This window comes from Anarhichas minor, unplaced genomic scaffold, assembly GCF_050575085.1.
Source record: "Anarhichas minor isolate MPS153535 unplaced genomic scaffold, ASM5057508v1 ptg000017l, whole genome shotgun sequence".
NCBI lineage: Eukaryota > Metazoa > Chordata > Actinopteri > Perciformes > Anarhichadidae > Anarhichas > Anarhichas minor.
This window is the reverse complement of record NW_027466463.1, coordinates 6,332,255-6,356,628: the sequence shown is the minus strand read 5'-3', so window position 1 is coordinate 6,356,628 and position 24,374 is coordinate 6,332,255. Positions and strand designations below refer to the sequence as shown.

The following is a 24,374-nucleotide window of genomic DNA, read 5'->3' as shown; positions in this document are numbered from 1 at the left end:
ACCATAAATTGCTCGTATAAAGCCAAAACACTACAATTAGCCAACGCAAACAAACCAAATAGGAAAATGCTTTGACCCCCACCCCTTGAAAGAGTACACAAGAGAATAAACTACTTCTACTTTTCAGAAGCTCCAAAGCTCCTATGAATCAGCTTAACAGGAAAACATACGCTCACAACTTTCATATTATTATTATTAATATTAAAATTAGCATTATTTTCTGCAGGTGTCAACATTACCTATTAAAAGTAGTTGGCAGGCTGGCAACCAGGCATCCGCTTTTGGTTGCCCAAACTAAAATATAGTTGCTATTTTCAGTCTACTTATATTTTGAGTAATTAAGATACTATGTAGTTGTACGTCAGCTTAATAATGAAAATGTGACACATATGTCATGTGTATGGATTGTTCATGCTTTTTAATTTTCCATCCAGCTCAAAGATGTCGGAACACTACTCCTCCCAAGACTTCACGAATTTCCTTTTTGTTTTTCTTTCAGGATCGCCTGGTTCTTTGTCAGTTGATCTAATTTCCGTATTTGTTCGTGATGTTGACAGGTTGTTGAACTTTTCCCGGGAATGCATCAACTCACATGCAGCTTTCTCCGGTTCTTTTTTAAATATCACTAAAGTAACAAATATTTTTTTTAATGTTTTTGAGGGGTGCACGCTTTGCAGTTTGCTGTCCCTATTTTTTATATTTTAAAAGAGTTTTTTTCTAACGTTTCTGAAGGTTGTCCTATGTTCAAGTATTTATTGTATAGGCAAATCTAAAAACAAATGAAATGAAACAATCACTTATTTTGTACAATGGTTATGAGTAAATTAATATCAAGTGCTCCAAGTCAAACAGTGAATTATATTTGAAAAATACATTTAACAAAAAGTTCTGTTACTGTGGGCCTATAGGAAAGTAATGTTTCATGTAATTTACTCAAATCTGGACCATTTTGATACATCACTTCCTACCATGGTTTGGAGCTGCTACATAATACTGAAGCCTGTTGGCTGAAGAGTTCATGAAGCTAACTGACAACACATTTAAGTTCATGTGAAATTAAATGACGGAAGATTTCATCCCACTCTCTTTATGGTGTCACCCGGCACAAATACAGAAATGGAAAAACAGCAGAGAAATGGGTCCCACTTCCGCCACATCTCAAAGAAATGACAAACGTGGACAGGTACATTTTGACAAATTCTACATCAGGTCGACGATAATTTAACAGTATGAGTCAGTTCTCTTCACAAGCGTCTAGATCACCCCATCCTTCTTCTTCTTCTTCTGGTTCTCTCCCTGATGGCCGCAGCAGCATCCGTACAGCAGAGCGAAGACGACCAGAGACAGAGTTCCCAGCACAAACACTCCTATGACCACAGCACCGCCCAGGGCCCAGGGCTCCTGACGCATCCGGTGCAGGAACCATTCCACCCAGTCCTCAGGCCACCCTGTGGGTGTCTGCTGCTCCGAAACACTGCGCCGGGAAAACCAAAATACAAGCTCAAATGGAGAATCTGGACTTTAGACTGATGAGGTAATGTTGTTGGATACCATCAGCTGCCACTAACAATGCTTTTATATAACCCACATTACATGCTGCTGATTAAAATGTCTGAGCTCTAAAGCCTTTCAAAAGCTGACATGTTTTGATCGGCATGCTCCACAGAAATCTGCTGAAGGTAAACACCATTGTCACCCAACACGTTCCTGTTCAGGAACTCACCTCTCCACGGCCATGTCCCGCTAAGTGGTCCTCTCACGGCTCGGTGACTCCTAACAGTGGCTGAATATACTGTGTGTGAGAACAGGTGGTTTCAGCTACGGCTCCGATCCACTGGCATCCCTGGAACTGTCCCAAACATTAGTTTACTACCAGTTTGTGCACCGCGGAGGCATTCTGTGAAACTCCAATGGCTCCGACTCTGCTGACACCTTCAGTGCCTTTGTGTGGGCAGGGCAAAGTAAAAGCAGCAGCTTCTGGTTAATGTTTACTGAAAATATTGACTGGTGATAAGGTATGCACACAGAAGTGCAGTGTTTTACTGGTGGGATTTAGAGCAACGCTTATCTTGAAGCAAAGGAGAAGCAGTTATTGGAATAAAGTCATACAGGGTTTAGATGGGGGATCAAACCATGCTTAGATAGTTCAATCTTTACATTTGATCGTGTAATAAGAAACTAGTCCGTATTATATTTGTTTTTTTAATATATATTGAACATTTTTTACATTTCAGTTGCATCCACAAATGCAATATTGCAATGCCTCCGTTAATAAAAACACACAAAAAAAACACAACAACTATGTCATATAACAAGAAGACATCTGTAATGGTTGTATGTCAAACAATGAACGGGTCATATTTTCAATTGGCACGTTGAGGAAAAAAATAGAAGCCCTTCACTTGGCCACCAGAGGGCGCTCTGTCTTTTTTTCACTGGCAAGTTTCTATACTACACAAGTTGGAATGTCTGTGCATGTTTTTCAATTCCCTTGAATATAAACAGGACAGCAAACTGGTCCATTTTTAATAACGGAGACCCAACTCAGCTCTCTCCCTGTATCCTCTCAATCCACTGGTCCACTGTAAAGTTTTTTTATTGTTGGGAAAAGGCCGCCACACAGTATTTCATTGTCCTGGTCTGAGATGAATCTGCTGATTTATAGTGGCATGGCTCTCTGGATGAGGATCCAAGTCTTTATCCCGGGTTGCTGGAAACATCATGTCCCCCCGTCCTCCTCCTCCAAGAAATTCAACGACTCTGTAAAAGAGCATTCCCCGTTTCGTAACTGTGTGCATGGGATGGTTACACGAAGGATGGGGAAAAGGATGGAGGTTGAATTTACTTGGGGAGTCCGCTCTCTGTCTCCTCCTCAGACAGGCTGTACTCTGGTGGCAGGGTGTTTTGGCTTTCCACAGCAGAAGCATTGGGCGCAGGACAACACGATCAAGAACAGGAACGTGGCTGAGAGGGGAGACAGGAGTAATGTAATGTGAAAAGGGGGGGTCACCTGTAGTGACGAACCCACAGAGAAACATCAAATGACCCTCTTTTAGCTTCTTTCATTGAACATTAGTGAATGCATCTTTGTCATATACTTTAGCTAATTAGACAAAATCTCACCAACAAACAGGATGATCACAAGGAAGGCCCCCAGCTCCAGATAACTGGCCTGTGGGAGCCCCTGCAGCTTGATCCACACCTTCTGAAGAATATCCAGCACCTCCTCTTTCACCTCCGCCATGCTGACTCCCAGATGCAGGTCCCACGCGCAGATATGACAAAAAGCCTCAGGTCTTCACAGAACTCGCACAGCCGCACCTGAAAGACACAGAGAGCCCACTTGCTTGAGAAAAGATGGTCCGAATGTAGAAATGAAGATGTTATTTTCATCCACAGCTCCACCCTTCGCTCCTGCAATTTTATCCTTCCACCCAGCAATTACCCCTCAAGCCTGGTAAGCACATAGTCCTTCATCCCCAAATACTCTATGTGCTTTTGTGAGTACCCCCTCATTATATATCAGCACCCCTAATTAGCCTACTGATTACCTTAGGTAGGTGGGACAGAGGTGTGTGTGTGTGTGGCTACACCATGTGCCTACAGTGTGTGTGATTCCCTGCTCCAGCTTGGTTACATTTGTATCCACACACGGGAGTCACCGTCCTGCATGTTCAGTGTAATTATATGCAGGGAAGGCTATTTCAGGCCTGGCATTTCAAGACTCAGGCCTGTCATCATCAGTGGAGCAGCTGTGTGTGGGTGAGATCCCAAAGGCGGATGCTAGACAGGCTGCAGCGCACCAGATACGAGATATATCACAGGGCTGTGAAAATGGCAACAGGACCTTGAAGACATCCAGTCATCAGAGGGTCAACTTTGAGCTGAATGGACACAGGGACTGGTTTGTCAAATAAGTTAAGCGTTTCATGCATTGTGACTGTCTTTTATATTTATTTTTTTATATCGTTTTTACATATTACCTTTAACTTCAAATGAAGTAGTAATGGTCATACCAACACGGTGCACTCTACAATGCACACTGTACTACGTTATACTCTACTGGCCTACAGAAGAAGTGAAGATGGTAAAAGTGTTTCAAGTTTCCAGACTGGCCGGAAAACTGCATAACACACAAAGAGCATATAATGCCTCATTTTAGGCCTTTTTAGGCTGATTGTTTTACAACGTTTCCATAGAACCTGCAGTACCTAAAAAACACAGATAGTCCACCCTGACTTCTGATACATCTTTAGGGAATGGCAGCGGTAACCGACAGTTTGTTTGTGAATATAAACTATATACTGTTTTAGTAAGAGCATATCCATCCTCTATTAATGTATCAAAATCACTATAATACCAAAATGACCAATTAAGTATATTTAATATGTGATTGAAAGGCACCTTAAACAAACCCAGTTGAGTGAACTCGACCAGAATCAATGTAAGTATTGTAAGTATGTCACTATTAACTAACGCTAAGCTAGCAGGAGTTTGTTATCGTGATTGTATTTATGCTAGCTAACGTTAGTGCCTCATTTAACCAACGTTATGTTGTGGAAGAGCAAACTAACTTACCAAGAAGGGGGTCTGTCAAATGAGTGTTAGCTGAGGCTAACCTCTAGCTTGATATGACCTTAAAGTTAAAATAAAGTTAACATTAACGCTACGTCTTGTTCGCCCGAAGCAAAACGGCTATTATACCGCTGGACACATATGTAATTAAATTTAAAAAGTATCAGTCGTTTGCCTAATTAACAGTTTCTTTTTTAAATATCAGGAAATATAACGTTAGTTACTGGACCTCGGAATTCCTGGCGTTGCTAGGCAACATATCAATAGGATGGAGTACTTTCACAAGGCTTAGCTAGTTTAGCTAATGTAGCCTGTAGTAATTCTGTACTATACTACACTACACGATAGGCTACTGCAGTACTACTTTCTCACTATATGAGCAGGAGAGTAACAGTAGCCTGACATAAATCAACAGACTAGATGTAGACACATACAGCACATGCAAACAACATAATCGTCATGTTGTATTTATGTACTCTTAATTTATTTTTGTTAAACACACTGTTATTAAACGGAAATACTTATTATTTTAATTAATTTAAATGAATCTAGACGTTATCAATTTGTTCAGGAAGTGTCGGCTATGTCTGTTACCAGACACCAGACTGCTTCCTTTCATTGATTTCAGAGGGTTTTTTCTGGTTGTTGTTTTTTGTGGTTGGCACACTGTCACCATTTTTGTCGATGAAAGAGTCTGCAGCTCTTACAGGAAGAACTAAATTTCCTGACATGACCTACGCAGTGCAGAAATACTGTACCCACTGGATAAACCGTTATTGGAGCTCAATTTGATTTCCAGAAATCACATCCCAATGTTTCCTCAAAAGTGCATTAAAATAACTATATATGCATACACATAGCTGTGTATTTGTTCACGGGTGTGTACATTCTTGTTTGGTTTTCTGGAAGCCTCTCATGCTGATTGTGAAAATCTGAACCCCTGTTCAGAGTTAGCCTGAAGAATGTCTGACCTGTGCTGCTGACCCTCTCTGCTCTGCCATCATCTCCTCTGGTCTTTGTCCTTTTTTACTGCACTCCCACACCAAGTTTCACAATCAGCAGAGAACGTAGAGACCAAAACATGCTGCAGAACTCTTACTGTAATGAAGAAGACAATCACTTCTTTGTGTTGAATCTTGAACTTTAAGATGGTGTAAATAAGCGTGTGCCACTGAAACAAGCTTCTCTAGGTTTTAATTCACCTACTTAGATGTTTTATTTTACTTGCTGAAAATTACAACTGCCTTTGTATGCAAAAAAAAACAACCTCTGACTCTTTATTGACAAGCAACATGGAAGTATAAAACAGCCTCTTACCTCTGAAGTGAATGAGCGTCACTGTTTCCACATGTCAACTCTTCTGTGCATGGAGAACCCAACTCAGCTCTATACACAAAACCGTCCCCACGATGTTTCACAGACCACTACTTCTTCTTCTTGTTTTCACCCTCCCCCTCTTCTCATTCGTTGTTATTCTTTTCTGAAGTTTCTTTGCCTGCTGGTCTCAGCCTCCTCCTCATCTAATTAGCGCTGATCCAGTTCAGACCGAGAGACCAGCACTGGGTGTTTGGAGGTAATCTGACTCTCTCAGCAGATCAGCAGCCGTGTATGTAGGACTGCAACTGCTCCTCCTGCGGTGCCTGTTCACTTTCTCCCACTCACTGACTCCTGTTCTCAGGGAGTTTGTGTACCTCCTCCCTCTCCTCCTCCTCTTTTCACCCTCCCTCTCTCTCCTCCCAGCCTCCCTCCAAACAACTTCCAAAACACAGCCGTTCACTGCTGCTTACGCTGTCCCCCACTCCCCCTCACCCTCTGTCCAGTCTTTACATCTGAACACTCATTCACTGTTTTTTTCTCCTCCTCCTCTCTCTCTCTCTCTCTCTCTCTCTCTCTCTCTCTCTCTCTCTCTCGGTTTGCCAAAGACCAGCTGTGCCAGGGCCCCTTTTTTTGTCTTCAGTCACCGTGGAGACGAGGCTCCCTCTAAAAGGAGTAGGGGGTGGGTGTGCATCCATCTGGTCTCCCGCCAGCTGACTGTTTTTCAGGAGCAAGTACGTTTGCATTTGCTCCTGACTCACTGTTGTTTCCCTCAGCTGTGCACTCATGGGAAGTTGTACAGCAGACATGTTCAGTAACGGTAACGCTGATTTCCCCATCGCAAGTCCTGCATCTAAATCAGAGGGGGGGTGGGGGGGGGGGGGGGGGGGGGGGGGGGTCTATTTCGCTAAGGGTCTCACAAAGAATGAGGGAAAGAACAATGAGGCTGCTCCTTTCTCTTAGTTGTTTGTTTTCTGTCATAGCGGCCTTTCTGCTGTGCGCTTTGATGACAGTCAATTGTGTGGGTGTCCACATGCATTAGAGGATATTTGGACTTTCCAAGCTGATCCCATGCATCAACAAATGGATATTACTCATTTCCCAAAAATTCACCAGAACACTCTGCAGAGTTCCTGTTATGGAAGTGAGTTAAAGTGGAAGCTGTTGAAAGGTGAAGTTAAGACTAAAGTTATGCGTCTCGGCCAGATGTGGTCTTGTAGTGTAATGTAGTTCATACAGCCCTAAAACTCTGTCCTCTTTTCTCCTTTTTGACAAAGACTTTTTCCACCGGCAGCTCCCGCTTGAACAGTAGCCAGTATTGTGTCATGTAGCCTGTACGTACTGTAAGCAGGTGGGATCTACCTGCTACTCTTATTAGGACAGCACCCCCCCAAATTACAAATATGAATAGCAGTGCATTTAATTTTCCATACTTTGCAAAATCATCGAGTGGGCCGGATTCGGATTGACGTTTGACATCCCGAGGAGATACATATTTAGATAGATAGATGTGTTATGTTAACAATAGCTGGATTAACATTAATGTAGTGTTCATTATATCATCTCTCCTGTAGGTTTTGGTCTACATACCAACTACTGAGGGAATTATCTGGCTGCTAAATGCTTCACTATGTTCACCAGCCAGTCGCTGAGGGAAGCTCCAGAGTTGGGTAATAATTCTCTGCGGGTTTGTCCCTACAAGCGACAACCTCCGCGTTACACTTATCATGTCACAAATGTCCTGATTTGATCAGTTGATTGTCATTAAGTAATTAATTGTAGTTAATCTCTTTTTGGAGGATCTTTGCTTGTCTCTGTGTGGGCTCTTCACACTCATTTCTCATTGACTCATCAGCACATTCATCTTTGGACGGAAGAGAATTTCTTACAGCTAAAGAATGAGCTTCATACAAAACCATCGTTTGACATCCCTGTAAGTGTTATAACTGTCCTTTGTAGCAGTGGCAGTTTGGATGTATGAGCTTGAGCCTACAGCCATAAGTCGTTACTCATTAGCTCATCATCAATGTAAATTCACATCTCATCTCCATTCGAAATGCTGTAGAAGAAAAGACTGATTTGTTGTGGGGATGTCATTGACATTAATGGGAAGGGTCAATGGTTTATGAGTAGTAGGGAGCACAGTGTGCAACAATAGGCTGATTTGCATCATTGACGCCCGTGTGATAGGATGTGAGGAGGCCTTGTGAATGGAGGAGACCAGTTGAGTCTCCATTCAGGCTTTGTTTTAGGCAGAATCAGTGTGTAACATGATAGCACTTTAACCCCGTGACCCCCGACACTGTCAGACACAGAGTGCCCTCTACACCCTTTACAGCCTCATTGAGCCATGAGCACTAACATTGTCTTTAATTTTCATCCCAATTTACACAACTGTACAGGATTAAAATAAGTTTTCCCTGCAAAAATGTAAAACAGAAAATACTCACATTGAGAGGCTGGAACCAGCAAATATTTGGCTTTATTTATTTATTTGTTTGTTTATTTATTTATTTTTATTGGTGCAAAATGACAAAAACTAAAATGATAAAAAGACATGATAAAAAAAAGACATGGAAACGAAAGCATATACTGTATATAGTAATATAACAACTATTGGATGTATAGTGGTGAAATTCACTTCAATTCTTTTTCCACTGCTGTTTTGCTTGTTGCTGACATCACATTACTATGCTGATGACCATGAATGGATTGGTGAGTGGGCCTAATGGCACAGGCCCATTGGCCCAAAGTGTAAGGGGCCCCCTGGCCTTCACCGCCACAAAATTTCACTCAAAGAAACTCAAAATGACCACAAAAAACAATGACGATAAAGAGACACAAAAAGAATACAACAAGACCAAAACAACCACAACGAGATACCAACAGACTACAAAGAGACACAAAATGACTACAAAGAAACACAGATGCTGACACTGATCATACTTTCTACAGAAAAACTGCCATTTGCTATAAAAATAAATAAATATAAATATATATAAATATCGAAAAAGAGTGTGCACAAACCCCTTACTCTTGAGGGTCTCAATAACATTGTGAAACCAGTCTCCAACAATTAGCGTTCAGTCTGCTTTCTGCTCTCAGTTTAATTTTATGTGCAGTATACTGAGTGGGATGGAGACAAAAAGAATGGAATGAGTGATCTCCTTGATGTGACCTGGAATGATAATTGGTATTTCTATATAACTGTCAGAATATAAAAGAGATGGATTTATAGAAAACAAAACACCTGTGTTGCAACGTATTGAAGCAGTGTGTGTGTTTGTTGTACTGCGTGACGGTGTGATTACGCAACTGCTAGCATACATTTTTTTTGCATGTGTTTTCTATGTGAGGTAGAGGAAGGAAAGGCCTGAGTGTGAGTAAGAGAAGTGTTCTGAGAATTGTGTGTGTTTGTGTGTGTGATTATGATAACAGTAGTCCAGGTTTTAATGGTCTTCAACAGCCCATATTCCTCATATCATATTATGCACCACAGCCGTGCCATTAGCTGCAAACAGCTCATCCATTAACCCACACGGTCAGGCTGACAATACAGGCATGGAGGGTATAACACACACTGCTTTCATCACACAAAACACACATTTGAATTGCTAAACTGGACATTTTTTTCCTCTGCTTTCAACTGTAGGACAAAGCTGCTCTGGAATACTGAGCAGATGTCTGCTTTCAATCAAATCTCTGTCTTCTTTAACTCCTTGAGTCAAACCAGTTTTTTTTCTCCATGTTGTGTAAACTGTGTGCTAGTTAACTACATGATTCAACTGTGGAGGACGACGTCACTCTTGCAAATGTCTGTCGCTGATGGTGTGTTAAATGTCATGTTGAGTACCAATAACTGAATTCACTGCAGGTCAGATATACACCCCCTCTCCCCCCCATTGCTGCAGCCTAAAGATATCCCATTCCAGTCATCACAACAACAGCTGGTATTGATAAGGAAACTATTTCAGTATATCAATATTCAGCCACAATCCTCAGAGGGGCTTGGTCGGCTCACAGACAACAATCCCTCTGATGCAGCGGACTGCCATGATGTAAAAATAATGATAAAGTAAAAACACCTGTTCTTTTCTGACTGACATCTGCAGCTTCAGCATCCAGGCTGAAGATATCCATATACAAATGTGAGTCAGTAATGTCAGTGGATTTAAAATGTATTATGCAGTAATGATGCCACCACAAAGGAAGATTCATACACATACATGTAAGAACATATACACACATTTTTCATAATTTAGGACAACAATGATATCTTCCACTCTCTTTTTTTGTTTGGACAACAATCTGATCTTCCTGTATTATCATCCCTCCATCCCAATCCTGTTTTTCTAATTAGCTGACTTGCTAAAGAAGATTTCATTACTCACCTTTCATAGAACTGTACGGCACAGAAATGTCTTTCACTGCGGGAAATAATTCAGTGTTTTGAGCGGACAGTGCGGTACGCCTATGTGTTATTTACATTTATTTCAATTTAATTTATCCCAAATGTGAGATCAGAGTACGTGACTATTCTGATGAGCAGTTCCTTCCACTTGTCTAATAAATTTATATTAAGCTTGTAGTTAATCATATTTAGCAAGCATAGGATTGAGCTGTGGGGGGACAAAATTAATTCCTGTGGTATGTAAACGGAGCATTGGATGGAAGTTGTTTTCATTTAGAGGGGCCTCTCATTGTTTTGTGGCATGTATGAGACTGGAGCATGCCCTCTAGTGGAGTAAATAACATATAACAAGCAGCTTCCAGCTGGGGACGGCATGATAACATCTGTACACTACATTTCAAACACTAGACTTTTACCTTGGCTTGACACGGATATGTAGGAAAAGAGAGCATCAAACTGAGTCACATCAGTGTAACTCCAAAGGGAACACATTTGAAAGATTCCTCAGTTTAAAAAAAAGTATATGTAAAACATCCTATCATCAACAGCTGATTGCCTCAGATTCAACCCTGAAGCAGCTGCATTTCAAACTACATAGGATCTTCAAGCAGAAGCAAAGTAGCTTGTACACAAGATGGTAGACTAACCTATTGTTAGAAATGTAATGTTACAAATGCTCATTCCCTTCGGAAGCACTCACAGACAAATAACCTGCACAATGAACTGAAGGGTAGTGGTTTAAAGAATAGTCTCAGCTGTAGCACATCCACCCATCTACCCCCACAAACCATCACCACCCCCACTATGGGGCTACCCCGCATCACTGGGACAGAAAAATGTGTACACTATCAGGCCATGTCTTGTATTAATTACACAACCTGTGTTAATTTCTTTTATTAATTTTCTTTTTTATATAGACAGAAACACAACTCATGAACACTGGCGGTTGTGTTTGATGGGGTAAGGCCCCCCTATCTGAAAGAAATTTACTTTTAGTTATACTTACTACTATATAGCTTCACTTTGGATTAAGCATAGTTAGATAGATTAAACTGTACATATTCATAGGCACACTTTTTCCGGCCTCACTGAATCCCGGCTCCAAGCAGTGGTGGAATGTAACTAGTACATTTCCTCTTAAGTAAGTACAATTTTGAGGTACATGTACCTTTTATGCTACCATTTTATGCTACTTTATACTTTTACTGCACTATATCAGAAGCAAATATTGTACTTTCTATTCCACTGCATTTGCAGTATATAAAGTAATTAAAATTAGCCTTTACCAGCTGAAACACTGAAGAAATGAACACAATGCATCACTAATTATAATCCAACAAAAAACATTCTGAAATTCTGCACAACGAGTACTTTTACTTTTGGTAGTAGTATTATATTTTGCTCATACTTTTGTACTTTTACTGAAGTAAGATTTTGAATGCAATACTTTTACTTGTCATACTGTAATATTGCTACGTTTACTTAAGTAAAGAAGGTATAATAGTACTTCTTCCACCTCTGGCTCCAAGTCAGATGTGTGAGGTGATGTAACGTTTAAATGCAGTCAGAAATGTAAGACTCGTTGATATAGTGTTTGGTTAGATTTAAACATGTGCGTCTTTATAATTAGTGGGTCTAAATTAATGGTGTCATGCCGTCTTTACATGGAGTAATCTAGAGGGCGCGCTTGACAGAAAACTAGTAGAATGGAAACAAAGCAAAAAACTTGCAGCTCGCGAGCAGCACGTGAAGGCATCGCGAGTGTGCTTCTGATAACAGGGAGAGAGGAAGTGCCGTTGCAACATCGCTGCCACGTCTGTAGGATCCTCTGCAGCAGCAGCAGGAGCAACGACGACGGGTGTGAGGACCGGGATGGGCCGGTGGGGGGATGAGAGGGAGATAGGTGGGAGTGACAGAGGAAACACAGAGGAGCAGACGGAGGGAGAGAGGAAACACGCAGAGCCACAACACATCACTCCCTGGCTGAACGAAGACGCTCGTGCGCAGCTCCGAGATTGAAGGAGCGCACCTGGAGGAGCCGGAGCGGCTTGTTTCTGGAGGAGAAGGGGGGTCACCCATGCTAAACTCAGGGGGAATGGAGGAATTCGTGACCGAAGAGGAAGAGCCGTGGTACGACCAACAGGACCTGGAGCAGGGTAAGATAGACACCATCCTATCTGTCTGCCCGCAGCATCTTCTCTGTCAACTGCTGCCGACCGGCCGGTTAGCTAGCTAGCCTCCACGTAACAAAGGCTCTCTGTGATGCACAGAAACGGCCGGGACGTCTTTTACAAGTCCTTCCTCCATTTCAACGCAACCAGAGAAATGCTGAAGTAGTTTCTGAGGAGCAAGCCGGGCTTCTTTGATAACAATGCATTGACAGCATGCCAAACAGGGCCTGCTATGGCTGTCAGCATCAAACAGTGTGTCAATGACAATGTTATCAGGGCTCTAGCTAATGGGGGTTTAAACATTACTTCATTCATTATATTCACAAAAAGGATGATTTTTATCATCAATTATTTGTTTATCAAGCTGTGAGGATTCTTTTTTGCTGCCTTTATCTGTTTTGTGTCACTGTGCATTGATTATGTTTGGGTTTTTGAATGTCGCCTTGGGCTCTGGTGGACATTTCCCCCAATATTTTAGTATGACATGTCACAATTCCATAATACATAGCCTATTTATTACGAACGGGTTTAGACACTCTGTCGTGTATTCATTATTTCATCATTTTAGGCTGACGTAAAGCCTGAATGCACAAGATAAGCAGTAATATTAAAGCGGTGTAAGATAAGGATTTGTTTTTTCTCAAGGCAAGGAACAACCTCAGAATCTGTTGTGAACCAATGAGTAAACAGACAGCTGTAACCATCTTCCATATCATTTGATACGGTGCTAGTTAGAACTGCAACTAACTATTGTTTTCATTGTCGATTGACCTGTCCATTAATTGATTGGTTTACGTTTAATGCTCATCACAGTTTTCTGGACCCCAAAGTGATTGTTTTGATGTTAAATTTACTATAATGTCAAGACAAAAAAAGGAACCCACCGAGGGATCGCTGTTCAGTCTTTGTCTAATTAACCTAATTCAGAGCCAGCTAATTACCCGGCTCGATCTTTCCATTATAAGGCCACCTGCTGTATGCGTTAACAGCTATACGGCTGCATTTATGGTCTACACGCATCTTGGTCATTCATGCTCCTAATATTTAAATATCTGAGGACCAATCAGCTGACCATGCTCTTTAAAGGTTTCCAACTTTATTTCAGTATTGATAACTAAAAAAAAAAAAACATTTAATCTCTTTTTTTATTCCAGATGGACTTGATATCAACCAATTTCCATATAGACGAGGACTTTTTATGTTCCACTTAAGGGGAACTAATAAAAGTCAGTCACACACTGGAAAGTACATTTTGGATGGGGTAACACTTTGTATATTGCACTGAACATCTGTTAACACATTCCTCTGCCAATTTACCATCAAATTAAATATATTACCAAGAAAAAAGATTGGGATCCCTCTCATGCTGATATGTCTCCTTGAAATGTTTTTTTTTTGAGTCTGATCACAGACAAAGACTCCTCGCTGTCCTCTGCACCACTCATTCCATTTCCTGTCTCCCTTCCTCTCCCCATCACTCGTGCTCGTGGCGAGTAATTATAACGGTGCGTTCCCGGAGATGAAAGGGTGCTGATGCGGTGATTTATACCTGCTCATAATCCCATGTGCACACACACAGACATATAAGTAGCTGCAATCATGACATAATGTATTTGTTGGACAACTTTATTTGTCTGACATCACTGGACCCGAGGATACAAATGGATCTCCACTGGTCTTTATTTCACAGAGCAGGAGCGAGTAAAAGAGAGACGGCAGTAGACGGGAGAAACTTTCATAAAGGTCAAAATGGCTGGTGTAAAAAAAAAAAAAACTCTCAGAGCAGAGCTCATGTTTTGTTGTTGTGCGACATTTCAGGATGCCACCAATCCTTCAGGGAGAGAGAGTGAGAGACTGTCATTGTGTTACAGTACTGTAGTTGTTGTCATTCCAGAGTCGCTGGCAGGCTGAGCAGTCTGACCTCAGTGCTGTGAGAGAAAAAGGCTCGAGGTTTATGGAGGAAACGTGGACGAATGAGAAGAGCCTCAACATTTTATTTCAAATACTGTGCAGCAGAAACAACTAGTCGATCAACAGAAAAATTATCGCCGACTATTTTACTCGTCGACTAAGTCGACTAACACTTGTACGATTTTGTCGACAAATCGATTACTTGATTTAACCGACTGTTTCTCCACAAAGACTCGCACAAAAGCACCACTTTATAGCTTGAATCTTGAATCGGAAATAAGTCATTAAAGAAAACACCAATCGGATTGTGAAATCTGAGTCGATTAAGACTAAAACAACCTATTTTTTTCCCTTCTTTTCTCTGTCATTTATAATTTAAATATTTCTAGGTGTTTGACTTCTGGTCGAACAAAAACCAGACATTTGAAGAGGTCATCTTGGACTCATCTTGGAAGTCGCGATGGGCATTCATTCTCAATTTTTTACGACATGAGATTGATCACTTTATCAAGCTCACCTATCAAAGCGTTACATCTTCATACGTACATATCTTCATATGTTCATCTCTTCCTTTAAGTCATCTGAGACTGAAGCACTTTGTTTGTGTGGAGATTTAGCCCCCCCCCCCCACTGTGGAATGTAAGAGAGGTAACGATGTAGCTCACATTTCAGCAGGAAAACAGGAAGTGTGCAGACATCTCACTTTTGCTTGGGCCCATTGTGTGTTAGCCTGAGCCTCTACTGGCCCAAGTCCAAGAGGGAAATACGTGGCCCTTACCAGCTGAGACTGGAGTCTCTGATGAAAGACTATTTAAATGCTCTTGTTACGGCGTGTTGTTTACGCCACCCAAGGACGCAGTATTAAAGAGCAAAGGTTCCGGTGTTGACCATAAAAATGTTGCAAGAATTCTGCCGCTTTGGCAAATAACACATTAGTGCAGTTTAAGGACAGAAAAGCAGTCCGCCATCGCACTAAATAATTCATTTCTGGCCACTGGATGTTTCTGGAACCTTTTTTCAGAAGTCTGGTCTGCAACACAGGACATGAGGAGAAGGAGAAGTCTTGTTTTCCACATTCCAATAAATCTCATGGGAGATACGCACCTACCAGAACAACACTGCCTGTGGAAGAGATCACCATCATACAGCACATCAACGGATATGTCCATTGTCCACATGTGCACACAGTGTCCACGGGTTTTCAGTAGCTGGTTGCATTTAAAGAATTTTAAATCTGGTCTTGCACTCATTGCGCGAAGAGTGCAACCGATTTCTATGAACACACTCCCATGTGGTTGGAACTGGCTCTCTGGAGCATGCGGGAAATATGTTTGTCATACATGATGCGATGATGCCGGAGCGCGTCTGGGTCCGGCCTCGTGTCTGTGTGGAGCAAACAGACAGCTGTCTGGCTCCATAAGTCGTTTGCTAGCGCAGTGAGTGATATCGATCGGCTCTCTTCTCCCACGATCACTTTGTGTTCCTTCTCCTGCTACACTCTTGTCACTGAGCTCCCTCTGTGCCAGCTGGATGTGGACAGTAACACGGTGTTCGTGTCGTCTGGTTTTCTTGGTGGGCTTTTGCTTTTAGATTTGTCAGAACTGGCCCAAGGCTGGATAGGATCAGAAGAGCTTATCAGAGGTCCTCAGCCGTGGCTGCTTCTCCTATAACTCTTATGTTAGTATTCATGAGAGGAATGCTGGCCAGACGGACATTATACCGACCATGACGTTACTGCATGGTCTGCTGACTTATTTTCAGAATACACAAGTGTCATTTATGTCATGAAACGGCTCCATGTAGGTTTTCACATACGAGGAACTTGCCCTGTCAGTCACAACAAACATAATAAGAGAAAAGAAAAAAACAATATCTGTATCTGTTAGCCATTGTTGCTAGCACCGCTTATGCTAACTACACAATTCTTCCCCAGCTTATTGCAAACAAATCACTTCCTGTTCCTGTGTGTCTAAGGATTTTCTACTGAAAAAAAAAATACAATCCCAGACACCAAGTAAACAAAACTTGCATTAATTGATGTTTTCACCACTTGCGATACTGACATATTGCCATGTTAAGTTGACATAAGTTAAAACCAAAACAACGAGCTAAAAGATGCTACAACCCTCTGTAGAGCTGAGAGGAACTGTGAGTGAGGTGGTAATTCTCTGTCACTACGAGTGACACCTATCATGCAAATTCATTAGATCCTTTACTAACATTGCAGATATTATAACTGCTTTAAGCTGTAGTCGATGCAGTACTGACATGGTCATTTGAATGAAAATTTGCCTCAGAAGTTTTATCTTCATCTCGGAAACATTTCAAGTTCAAGGCTCACTCACCAGCTTTTTTGTATGCAGTATCTTCCTCTATCTTACCATGTACGACGACCTGACATCCATATTTTGAAGGGTCATCATATTTGTTACTGTTAAAGTTAGCTACTTGGGTCACGGGATGACAACTGAGGCATCTCTGTGGCCACTGAGTGAACTCTTTCTGGTGAAGAAGATCAGAGGAAAAACTTGTTTTCGATACCTGACGTCCCTTTTGTTTCTTCCGGTTATAGTGTCAGACGCGTATGTATTCCCTGGTGCATGTAGTGTATCTAATGATAGAGATACAAACAGATGAGATGCATAAAGAAGAAACAATCTATGAGAAGTTGGGTACAAAATAAATAAAACTATGATAAATCCAGACCAGAGCTGCTGACGCTAGGGCCCCGCAGGAATTCATTCAGGTATCAGCACAGAGGGAAGTGTGTTAATTAGTCCATATGGAACAGCATGCTAGCTTGCTACTCATTAGTCTAATTGAAGGAGGGGAGGACAGGCCTGCCAGGTCGAAGCTTGGTTTCAAGACATGAAAAATAGACGTGACTGATTGATTGATTTTTAAAGCTAAGGCCAGTATTGAGATTTGAGGGATAATACAATATATCAGTCTATAATTTAGTCAATACATTTATTTACATAAATTATTTCTAAATTACCATAAAACCACGTCTCGCTGACTCAGACCCAGCGATGTCGGCCATCAATACCGCTGAGTCAGAGCACAGTCAGAATGAAGAACGATGGCCATGACTCGTGTTGCTTTAACGGTCTGCAAACACAAATACAAATGGTAGAGTGAGGCGCAATAAGGTAAAAACAATGGCTGGTGTTTTTAACAACGCACTATTATTCAATACTTTAAATATAAATTTGACAGCCTCTATTTCTGTCCTAATCTCAGAGGTGTCTCTTCAAATAATCGATCTCTGACCTTCATATTCAGTCATCGGAGAGCAGAGGACCCGCAGGGAGACATGGCGCTCTGCTCTCCGTATATATTTGAACTGGTCCACTGCAGACTGAGACCATGTGATGGAGCCTTTAATCATTCTTTTCCAGGCCCCGCTATAACCTCCACCTAAAATAGAACAACGCGCTCCATTAATCAGCGGCTGATCTAAATTGTGCGGCTGCAGGCCATCTTCTTCTGTGAGATTAGGTTCCCCGTTCTTGTCCTCTCACTCCTTCCCCTACTTTTTTTTTTGTCACCATTTCCTTCCACACACTTATAAATGATCCTATTGTCTTCATCAATCCCTCCTCTCCAGCCTCTTCCTCAGCCTTCTTTTCCCTAATCCTCAACTTTCGCTCTTTGTATCCGTCTCGCTAAATCCTGGTCTCTCTGTCTGCACTCGTCACTTATTTGTTCATCTCTTTCTCGATCTCATTCTGATTTCTAGACCTCCACTTAGCGGCGGAGCTGGGAAAGACTCTGCTGGAGAGGAACAAAGAGCTGGAGGATTCCCTGCAGCAGATGTACATCACTAATGAAGAGCAAGTGCAAGAGATCGAGGTACGAAAGATGGATCGCTGTCAAGAGTTCTATTTATCTCACTCATTAACCTGAGCCATGAAGTGAATTCATAGATAAAGTACAGTTAAAGGGTGGGTCCATTGTTATTATTTTAGTTTTTCCTCATTCTGTAGCTTTCAAGTGAAGTGCCTTATGTATACAAATCCTAACATTCAAACTTTGGACGCAGTACACATGTTTAGTGTTATTTTCCCAAGCCCTTCGGAAAAAATAGAAAAGATATTTGGGAATGTTCCTTTGAAGACAGTGAGTTACCGTATTTCATATCTATCGTCATATTTTCTCAATTTGAATGTAGTTTTATGTGGAGGTGCACATGATTTGGTTATATTAAGACAAATTACAACTTTGAAAATGTTGAAGTTTAAAGTTTCTTTTGAAACGGCAGTTAACTGAGACCTGGACTTCTAAGGTTGTCCTTCCTGTGTATGGATATGAGGGAAATGTGTTTGTGTTAACAAGCACTCGTCAACTTGTCTGTCCCGTAGTACCTGTCCAAGCAGCTGGAGGTTCTTCGGGACATGAACGAGCAGCACGCCAAAGTGTACGAGCAGCTGGACGGGACCGCCAGAGAGCTGGAGCGCACCAACCACACACTGGTGATGGACAGCCGGGGCTCACAACAAAAGATAGAGACGTGAGTGGGACTGCAGGTTTTTCTTGCCCTCCGCTCCTTCACCCTCCTCCCTCTCGTACCCTTTTTAACACCTTCTCTTCCTCCTGGACCAGGTTAACAGGGACCATCGATAATTTGCAGAACCAGGTGGATTCTCTCTCGGGCCAGGTGGAGCAGCTACGCTCCATGGAGCAGCTCCGAGTCAGGAGGGAGAAGAGGGAGCGACGCAAGACCATCCACTCCTTCCCTTGCCTGAAGGAGCTTTGCACGGCACCCAGGTACTTGTCATTTCCTTGTCTTTTGTTGTTTTTTTTTAAAGGAAAAAAAAAAAGAAGAGCAGGTGGCAAGTCATCTTCACAACAATGGAAAAAACACTGCCTGTGATCTGTCGTTTTGTTTTTGTCAGGTATGAGGACGAGTTTGTGGTGGGCAGGGCCGAGAGCTTCACCGTGGATGTGAAGCGTCCACCGTTCGAAGAGGAGAACCAGCATCTGAGGGAGGCGGTGTCGGCCCTGAGAGCGGCCGCCCGGACCGAGAGGGGTCGTAGGGAGGGGGTGGAGAGGGAGTGCAACCTCCTCGTCGGAGAGTTCTCCCGCCTGCAGACACGGGTGCAGGTGGGCACATTTTGAGATTTTTGGGCTGTTATCAGACTGGAGAGAAAACATCCAAAATACTCATTACGGTGTTTATTTTTCTACTTTGTCCATTTCTCTAGATTTCTCCTAAATTCACCAAAAGTTAACATTAGACCTCATTGGCATAATTAAACCTAACATTTCTGAAAACTTGTAATTCAAAAAACAATTGTCTTCATGTAGATAATCAACTGGGGAAGAGTCATCAATTACTTACTTTTTGGTGTCACCCCTAATGTATAATACACCCTTGAAGAATATACAGATACATTTTTTTTATCAGATAATTATATTAAGCGACAATGTTTTGATCGTCTTTGCTTTCAGGATGCTGAGAGCTGCCAGGTGCGGGTACGGGAGCTGGAGGTGGAGCTACAGGAGCTGCAGCAGCTGCGCCGCGCTCGGACTTACCTGCTGAGCAGCGAGGACGACGGCGTGGCCCTGACCCAGACGGTCCTCAACAGCACTCCGGAGACCGACACTTTCCTGGAGGTCGAGGTCGGGGAGACGGGAGGGGGCGTGAGGGAGGCGGCCGAAGGCGGCTGCGGCATCGGAGGGGAGGCTCTCCCAGAGTCCAGCCCGGTGAGGAAGAGCTGCAGCGACACGGCGCTCAACGCCATCGTGGCCCGCGACGCCTCCGGCCGCCGGAGGGGCAGCTACGCCCTCCACGCCAACAGCGTGAGGAAGAGGGGGATGTCCATCCTCCGGGAGGTGGACGAGCAGTACCACGCCTTGCTGGAGAAGTACGAGGAGTTGCTGGGGAAGTGTCGCCGCCACGAGGAGAACCTGTGTCACGCCGGCGTCCAGACCTCCAGGCCCGTCTCCCGAGACCCGTCCATGAAAGACTGCGCCATGGGCCCCACCCCGGCACCTCCGCCTACCCCCACCCAGTCGCCCTCCACCCCCGAGGCCATCGAGAGCATCAGCAAGCAGGTGGAGGCGGTGGACAAGAGGCTGGGACAGAGCACTCCAGAGTACAAAGCGCTTTTTAAAGAGATCTTCTCTCGTATCCAGAAGACCAAGATGGACATCAAAGCTACCAAAGCTGCTAAGGCCAGCAAATCTGGCAAGTCTAGTAAACAGTAAATGGTCCACTGGTTGGCTCCGTAGAGGACGATAACGCGTTATCTCAGTGTTAAGTGCTGGAGGTTGTGAACAGGGGCTGGGTGTAAACAGTCTTACAGAGGGTGCTAGCTCGAGTACAGCTCAGTTCAGTTGGAGCACGCGTCGCCGTCCAACCGTACACCAGAATCTGATTTGCATGTGATCAATTCGAAAAGCTTTGCAGAATTCAGTCCTACTTATATGAAACTTGAATGACATTTAGTTCAGCACTAGATTGAGTTCATACTCTCTTACTCAGCGTTCCTACTGGTTTCAGTGCCTGACTACTGTCGCCATCTACCACAATAATAACACAGTAATAGCAGTATGCCTCTCATGAGCCTCACAAGTGCACTAAATGTCAAAGCTTCACAAAGTAACTCTCTCTGATGAAATCTAAGTATTATATTAACATGAATCTGTATCTTTTACGTTGCTTATAATGGACTCTACTAACATTTGCATAGTTACAGTTAGAAAGACAAAGATGGATCCTCTCAGGCCACAGTGCTGTCTGTCTCAAGGATATTTAACTCGAGGTGCCAATAGTTCTCCTCTCGTGTCGCTTGTCACTATACAAGTGGACAGTGCTTTAAATTTAAAGACGCCTTTAGTGTGGACGACATCGCTGTCTAGCACTGGTCTCTGTGTGTGACCTCACCACCGGTTCGTCGTGTGCCTCGCCCGTTTATCTAGAGATTTTGGAGGACTAGCTTTCTTCCTGTCAGTTTGTTCCAAACATTGATGCCACCTTCCTGTCCGTACGGTGAATTAAAAAACTACAGCCAGCAGCCGGTTATCCTAGCTTAGCATAAAGACTGGAAACGGGGGGAGACAGCTAGCCCGGCTCTGTTGACAATGACATGTGGTTTTGCTTGGGTATAGTATGTTTTTACTTAAATTAACTTAACAAGATGTGGTGATAAGGAAGCTTTAGAGTCAGATCTTGTTAGCTTTGAACATAGCCAGGCTAGCTGGTTACCCCTGTTTTCTGTCTTTAGCTCAGCAAGCTAACTGACTGTTACCAGAGGCTTCATATCGAGCTAACTCACTAGAGTGGTGTCGATATTAAGAAAGCAGATAAATATATTTCCCAAAACGTTCAACTATGTTGAACTCGTGTTTAGGCTTGCCACGATAATCACTTTTCTAGGACAATATATTGCCGTCATTATATTACACGTTCTATTCCAGTGATGTAATATAATAGCATAATAATGCAAGTATACCCTTTCAAACAGCAATGACCTCTTAATTATTTAGAATTTTCAGTCATTTAAATTGGAATGTGACAAAAAAAACCAATATATTCTAAATAAATAAAACAAAAATCAAATAAAACCACAAGACCAAAACGATGAAATAAAATGGACTCTCACTGTTAACAATGTGCAACGTTTTGTGCGCATTGTCCGAGTCTTATACCGGGAGGGAACCCTGCAGTTTATTCTGGCATCATGCTGGCTAACATGTTAGTGACATTCTTATGTCAACAAACACGCATGTACACACGTCAACGATCAACATCGAGGTCACCAAAAATATTCTTTTCTAAGGTCTTGTCCATATATTGTACAATAACTCGATTGCGTAAAAATTCTCGATGGCATGTCTGTATATCGTACGATACGATGACTCCAACAAATATTGAGGTCATGTCCATATGTCGTACGATAAGTCAATAATGTAATCATCGTGACGGGCCTACTAGTGAGGACTACTTTTACCACTTGTGCTTGCATTCAAAGTGCTCACATTTCTAAAATGCATACCTTCCCCATCTATGTGTTAAAGTCACTGAGTGCTGAAGATTGTCTTCAACTGAGCCCAACAGTATCATAGTTCTGTGAGATACAAGAAGCATTGTTTATTAATAATAGTGAGTGATATCCACAGTATAGAATATAGTTTAGAACCAATTGTACCGGTTGTTGTTTTGAATGTGTAAGACACTAAATGCTAAAACGCTGCTGTCTTGCAAAGGACAATCTCTGCAGATTGTTATTTTCACTATGCATTACGGACACTCGTCATACAGAATATACAAATCTTTAAGGTCGTGCATCATATGCAGTGTAAGCATTTTTGTTATTTGGGGGGAGGGAACAGTTGGTTGTCATTGGGATGGAAAAAGATGTGGACCCTTTTTCAGAGAAAATGGTCCAGTGGCGGAATTATAATTCTTAGGAGCTTTTTTAGATATTTCTATTAGAATATGTTCCCTTTAGTTATAGCTAGACAGACCGACTGTACAGCAGAACTGCAACCAGTAAAAGGCTTCAAACAAGGACTGTGTCCAACACCAAACTATTAAACTAACCTGCAAACGTATTGCACCCTTTCTCACAATATACGGTACATATGCCTTTTTCTCTGGGTAACCTGCCATGTGTAAACCTGTTGTTGTATTGAATGTGATTACAGCTCGCTCATTTCATATCTGACTCTTCAGCAAAGTTGAAGACATAGCCGAGCTCGAAACCTTTTCACACGTGTCACAGCCGACACCCGAGGGACCTACGCTCCTGTTTGTGGCTAATGTGTTTAAAAAGAGCGAAGGATGTATGAAAGCCTGCAACCTGGTACTCGAATCCTGCTTCCCCCCCCCCCCCCCCGATGAAACAAAGGGTTATTGATTATTGGACTATTGGTATGGAGTGCATTTGAGGTCAACGCTCATGTCTTTTAGAGAGATTCACGCGTACGGAGGGAGTAGTGTGTGTTAGCGGAGACGAAACAAGGCCAAACCAGAGCCTCTGAAAGGCTCCTGAGGTGTCTTTACTGTAACGTCCTACCGATTGCACTTGAACATGTTTGACGCCTCATCTTTTGTATGTTTAGGATAGCTAATATAAAATTGTACCTGTGTATTTATTTGCGTTTGAATGTTTACAAATATATTTCGTTTTTTTTTACTTTTTCAGTGCCTATACGTGAATGTCACTAACAAATTGTCAGAATAAACCTGTTTTATTGGCATTACTTCTATTATCCAGTTCATATTGTGTGCATTATTATTTAAGATACTGGCATTAAAATTTAGCCTCCTCTGGTCATTACTGAACTAAGACCTACTTTACCCTGTTAATAAAGCATTAAGTGAATCCTGTGTTGTATGTATACTGATACTCGGGGTCATCTTCAGAAAACGTCGGCTTTTCCAGCAACATGTAATTAGTTTAAGCAAATTCATTTAGATTAGAATCCACCTTCTGCAGTGACCGCCATACTCGCACGCACATTTTCCATATTTTACTTTTAATCCAGCGAGAATAAAGAGATTGGAATTGTCTTTCACACGGTTTGTTACTAAAGCATTGCTCTCCAAACTTTGTGAAACAAAAAAATAATAATAGATACAAATTTACTGAATTGTTATTCATTAAAATAATCAATACTATATCGGCATAACGTGACAGATACCTGATCCAGCTGTTTGAGTCAGTATCTGGTTGATATCAGATGGCTCGCTGACGACAGTTATCTTTTGCTGCTGGATGCTCGATATATATTAACAGTTGTGATGCATTTACTTGCCATAAAACCTTGAATTGCAGCTGTGTTTGAAAGGTGCTGTGACACTAAATAAACCACCTTGCCTAAAGTTCTTGAGGCACTTCAGACGAGCCAACTCACTGTATATGTTCAGGCTTCATCAGTGCTTGTCTCTTGATTTATACGTCAAACTATTTATTATTGCAGCCCCAACAATTGGATGAATCTCACACATATAAAGTACAGGACGTCCACGTTAGTAGACT

At 42.2% G+C, this 24,374-nt stretch overlaps 1 protein-coding gene and 1 long non-coding RNA gene across 2 annotated transcripts; one reads left to right on the top strand and one right to left on the bottom strand.

Moving 5' to 3' along the window:
* Positions 1 to 2,188: 2,188 nt before the first annotated feature.
* Positions 2,189 to 6,346, bottom strand: LOC142951575 (uncharacterized). Its single transcript, XR_012954588.1, has 3 exons — positions 5,893 to 6,346; positions 3,124 to 3,321; positions 2,189 to 2,964 (listed from the first exon to the last, which is right to left on the bottom strand). It is a non-coding gene; the product is annotated as an uncharacterized LOC142951575 (long non-coding RNA).
* A 5,840-nt stretch (positions 6,347 to 12,186) lies between these two features.
* LOC142951929 (cerebellar degeneration-related protein 2-like) lies at positions 12,187 to 23,717 on the top strand. The gene is made up of 6 exons (XM_076093853.1): positions 12,187 to 12,456; positions 18,125 to 18,237; positions 18,747 to 18,895; positions 18,988 to 19,152; positions 19,281 to 19,488; positions 19,837 to 23,717. Exons 1-6 carry the CDS (start codon positions 12,378 to 12,380, stop codon positions 20,593 to 20,595), a joined length of 1,473 nt encoding a protein of 490 aa, XP_075949968.1. The 5' UTR covers positions 12,187 to 12,377; the 3' UTR covers positions 20,596 to 23,717.
* The last annotated feature ends 657 nt before the right edge of the window (positions 23,718 to 24,374 follow it).